The sequence below is a fragment of the Poecilia reticulata genome, chromosome 5 (assembly GCF_904066995.2).
Source record: "Poecilia reticulata chromosome 5, P_reticulata-male-v2, whole genome shotgun sequence".
NCBI lineage: Eukaryota > Metazoa > Chordata > Actinopteri > Cyprinodontiformes > Poeciliidae > Poecilia > Poecilia reticulata.
The window spans coordinates 17863810-17869181 of NC_088834.1; the positions used below are offsets into that span (position 1 = coordinate 17863810).

The 5372-nt window shown below is 43.5% G+C and overlaps 1 protein-coding gene across 1 annotated transcript; it reads left to right on the plus strand.

Annotated features, from left to right (window-relative positions):
* Positions 1–1423: 1423 nt before the first annotated feature.
* On the plus strand, positions 1424–4834 carry LOC103465229 (PAK4-inhibitor inka1-like). The gene is made up of 3 exons (XM_008409866.3): positions 1424–1998; positions 2110–2146; positions 3512–4834. Exons 2-3 carry the CDS (start codon positions 2144–2146, stop codon positions 4514–4516), a joined length of 1008 nt encoding a protein of 335 aa, XP_008408088.1. The 5' UTR covers positions 1424–1998; positions 2110–2143; the 3' UTR covers positions 4517–4834.
* Positions 4835–5372: the final 538 nt, after the last annotated feature.

A 5372-nucleotide genomic window follows, 5' to 3' on the forward strand; every position in this document is an offset into this window, starting at 1 on the left:
TCGTCAACGGCGAGGAGTCAAAGCATTCATCCTCGCTCTGTCAGCTTAGCGCAGACATCAGGCCTCTGAATGCTGTGAATGGAGAGGTGGAGCGTCGAATGACTGCCAGGGTGAGGTCCAAAAGCTCATTGATGGTGCAGGTTTGCATGTGTGCATTTTGTATTCACTCAGATGAATGCAATATGCAACACAGAGAGGCAAGAGAGCTGAAAAGTAACACAGCTTCCAACAAGCTTAAAAGGCATTGAGTTTATGCAAAAGGTTGCTTCACAAATGCAATTCCAACATTTCAGATGTGAATACCGTCAAGCTTTTTGGTTTTTTTTTCTGAAACAAAATGTTAAATGACAGGGAAAGAAGTGCAATGAAAGTATGGATTTCTATATAGGATTCCTAAATATGCATTTGCAAAACTTGTTGAATCCCCCCCTCCCTCCTAATTGAGGTTTGTAAACACAGGAATCAAACTAAAACAGCTGGCATTGGTAAACATGGCAGAAAGATTTCTGCATCGACTCTGAAATGTTCAGAGCTGTTTTCGAATTCGGTTTTGGGTATTTGACTTCAAAGACCTCGTGAGTCATGATGAGTGATGCTACGGATGCAAAGATGGAAGCAAATGGCGACGACGGTCGTCTTCAAAGCTTTTGATTCATCTTGTGTACCTACAGCACTCGTTAATGTTGCCTCCTGCTTGTATCCCTTGAAAGAGTTTAATCAGTACAGTGTCACTGCATGGACAAGAGCGTCTCTCTTTCTGAGTGCCGAGTCCAAGATGTACTGAAACGATGGAGGCATTGTATGCCGTACCGCATGTGCATGTAAGGTGAGGATAACTGATTGGGCTAACTTTTACATCTGTTTGCATTGCAATCACTTTTGATAGAAGTAATGGATGTTGTGAAAGTTTTCACAACATCCCCCCCACACACACACACACACCCCCCCCCCAAAAAATAAATCACCTTACAGTAACACATCAACCAGAGTAAATGTTTTTTGCTTCTTTTTTTTTTTTTAGGAGCAGCCTGGTTTGACATGATGAATGAGGATTTTTGATTGCAAAAATCCACTTCTGCCCTGATCCTCTTCATAAACCATCCAGATTTGCTGTTGCTAAATGTAGCTACAGTCCATGCAACATTCTCAAGCATTTTTCTGCCCAGACAGAATCCAAGTAAACCAAACATGAAGGAGGAACTCGGATAAAAATGTGTAGAACAACAAATAGCACTCAGAGGAAGTCGCGATGTATCTTTTGTGATATCACAGAAGTTTAGCTTTTTGGAGGGGAGAATGTGACCTGCAGTAGTGATATCAAACATGAAAATAAACACTGAATATGAGAGGTTGCTGTTTATGTAGTAAACCTATCTATATTTAAGTTTGGAGTTTAAGAATCCTCTGCTAAATTTGTTGTAATTGTATTTTATGCAGCATTCTGGTTTGGTCACATTTTACAGAAAAACGATGTGAAAGAAATAGTTCGTAATTGCAAATTGGAATAATGGTTACATTTTTAGTGAAGATTCTTCCCACTGAACTCCTGTCATCGGCCAAATTAAACCGGGAACAGAGGAGTCATTTTGTTTTATAACTTCTACAAATAGACAAAGAGTGCAGCTGTTACATAGAAGACAAAGCAACAGTATAATTTGAGATGTGTGTTTTAACAGCTCCGTGTGGCTTCATTTGTAAAGGCAGTAAAAAGCAAGCAAGCCACGAAGCTCATGGGTTTGTAAATTTGTGCAACGAGATTCCTGCTTTCTGATTGGTTCATTCAGACGCCGGTCGCTGCTGATTGGCTGCTGAGCGCGCAGCTGTAGTGGGAGGAGAACAGCAGTGAAATATCCACTCCGCTGCTCTTCATCTTCAGCTCAGACGGCAGGACTCAAAACTAGGAATTGTGTTTTCTCTGCCGCACCACCGAACGACCCGGAACGCTTTTCTCTTTATGGGACGAATTAGACCCGCTGAACAAGCAAGGTCACATCAGAAGTATGTGTTTGTACTGTTACAATCCTGAAGTGATTTCCTTTTAAAGAGACAGTTCGATTCTTAATCGGGTCCATCATGTGTTTTATATATTTTTTTGTTTTTTTTTTGCAGGAGGTGACAATTTGAGACACGAGATCTAGACGAGATGGTAAGTGTGCGTTTTGCTTGTTTTTTATTTGATTAAATAACCACATGTGATAAAATATATTTTTCAGTTAGACCCGTTTGACATGGAGTGCAATATACAACTAATTAGACATGTTCAGACAAGACTGCTATCATCACAACTCTGCAGCAGCTGTTGGCTGAGTGATGCTCTGATTCCTTCATTTGGGAGTTTATATATATATATATATATATATATATATATATATATTTTCCTGCAACACAGAGGAAATGTACTTGTCACTGGTCATTCAGGTTTGTTCATAAATACAAACGCGATTATTTGCATGCAGAACATTTTGTGATTTAGTACCCATTCTATTTCCTGCTGGATTTTTCCTGGTGAGCTTCTGGTTAGAAGCAACAGAGGGAAAGTTTAAAAACTTGAAATGTTTGCAACAGGATTGCGCTGGAAATAATAGTACAGTTTTAAGAAAAAAAAATAAAAAAGCCAAACTGATAATGGTGAATCTTTCTAATATTCTAGAGAGAAGAAAACTGTTCTGTTGGTGGTCAGTGTTTTCAAATGTCTGTAAACTTAACCAGTTATTGGGGTCAGATCTGTTTCATCATTATATTATGGATCAGAAGCTGAAAAATTGACCTTCAACAGTCTTGAAATTGTTCCAACAATTTCTGTTCTGCTGGTTCTGTTTGCATATTCTTGTTGTTCTTCCAGTGTCAGATTTAACTAGAAGGCTTGGACACATGTTTTTGGCGTGGTTAAGCAGACTCAAAGTTGACTTAAAAGAATACAATGGATTTGACTTTACTTGTCCTCCTAAACTTTCTCACATCCAACATCACATGACTCCTTCAGCCTCTCTCCCTTGCTGACTCGGACCAATCGGCTCTGTGAGCTGCAGAGGAAGTTGGAGCGTTGTATCCCATGCTGCACACATAGAAAGAAACAGGAGCCCCTGGAGTTGAATCGGGAACCGCAGGCTTCTTTGTTCCTCCTTAAACGCTACTATTGATTGCGCCGATTAAGAAATTGAGGCGCAGTTGGATCGGTGGTTGATTTGAAGGCAGGGCGTTCACTCAAGGTGTTGGTGCGGTTGAGTAAATTAACGGACAAACAGACATGTCTGATCATGATGTCTACGTGTTTAAAGAGCTGTGTTCTTTATGCGGCAGGTCAGCTGGTCTGTAGGATTAGAAAAAGAGAAAAGGCGTTTAGTCATTGATTGGAGTTCATTCAGGACAGGCCCCAGCCTGCCCTCAAGTCCTTTTTGAAAGCCTTTGGTTATAAGTAAGGCGTAGGAGCTTCCTGATATGTGTCTTTGTGGGGTTCTATGTCACAATTGTTGTGGACTGAACAATGACCCTTTCTCTCTTCTCTCCTCAGCTTTGCTTGCGTGACTCAAGCGACTGCTTGCAGAAGCAGATGCACTACATGATGAGGTCACTGCAAGATCTGAAGCAGCTGCGGAAAGCGTGCCCCGAAGTCCGCCGTCCTCTCGCTCCCCTCAACCACCAGCTACCGGCCATGGTGCGTCACTCTGCGGTGGCGCGCGCTTGCCAGCAGCGGGCTCTGCAGCGGGAGCAGCGGGCTCGCATGCGGATGTCCGACGCCAGCACGGCCAGCACCTACGATTCGGCCTGTTGCCTAGCCAGCCCCCTGGAGGAGGAGGACGAGAACGAGGATGACGACGACGCAAGCAGCAGGCTGGGACTGAGCCTCACGCGGGACCTGCGCTCTCCCTGCAGCCAGAAGAGTTTGGAGTTTGACTCGGGCTACTCCGAGGCGTCCTGGCAGGACGACGGCGTCGTCCTCAGGAGGACGAGGAACGTGCGCGTTTCGTCCTCCGCCTGCGCGCGGATGAACAGGGCGCCGAGCGGCCGCATTCGGCCCAAGTCCACATCCGACGCCTGCCTGGAAACGTGGACGTCTTTTGAGGTCAGTGACCCAGAGGACTGGACCAACTCCTTACTGACCAGAGGGAGGAACCGCCAGCCTCTGGTTCTGGGCGACAATAGTTTCGCCGACCTGATACAGAACTGGATGGACTTGCCAGATTGTCCGGAACCGACGGAACTGAAACCGAATTCCAGGCGGAAACTGGGGAGAGGCTTCTTTGGCAACATGAGGAAGAAACTGTCAGGCTTCTCTAAGTCAGTGGAGGACAGAGTGAGGATGAGATCCACAGACTCTGATCGTCTTAACAGAGCTGCCAATGCTCCAAAGCGTCTGTCCTGTCCTGTCGTGCCGTCGCAGCCTAAAGTCCCGTTTTTCCACCAGTCCCACTCGGGCATCAATGAGCTGGGCTCAGACTTCTACCACTTTGCAGCTCTGATGAAGTCAGGCAGCCGACAGCCAATAATATGCAAGGACATCATTGGCTACATCTGACAGGTGTTCATGTCAATCCGTGTGCAGCCTGGACAATCCTCAAGAGTCACTTTATTTTTCTACAATCGCTTCTCACTTTACATATTCCGTTGTGAAAGTATTGGGAATAAAGACGTTCTCCTGACTTAAACGCTGACTGTACACTTATTTATGTTTTATATATCTGTATAATTTGCACTGGAAACATGATGGCTGTTTGTTTTGCATTCCCGTTCTCACAGTTTCTCTGAAGGTTTGATTGAAACGGGCTTTTGTTTGCCTGAATGTGGATCCATCTGTTTTTGTTTTTGTTTTTTATTAAAAATATATTGCATGGAATTATGTGTGAATGTTTTAATTTAATTGGAGTAACTACTTTGTTACGATAGCTTTATGGCTCTAGTATAATTTCACACAAAAAGTTTAATTACGACACAAAGACTCCAAGCCGCTTTTCAAATCGGGGAAAGACACAAAAGCACAGTGTTCAAGTGCGGCAGATTCAAATTTAACCTCACCTGCGCTTGCTATTATCTACAGGCAGAAGAGTAACTAGAGTTTTAAACAACCAGAAATGAGACAAATGTTGGACTGAACCATGAAGTTCATCCTGTTAGCACAAGCATTGAAGTCCAGAGTAAAGGAGGTACAAACTTAAATCACTCTGAGAAAAGGAACTGGGGTATTTACATAAAAATCATTACATCCGATGCATAACAATTGTTTGGGAGTCGCTTCAGGAAAACCTTTTTTTTGTCTGTCCGACCACCTTAAATATAAAAAATACATTTTCTCCAGGCAGGTTTGTCATGAAGCTGAGGGCAAACATTAAAAGCCTCTACTTTTAAGCATGGTGGAGGTCCTGTAATGCTGTGGG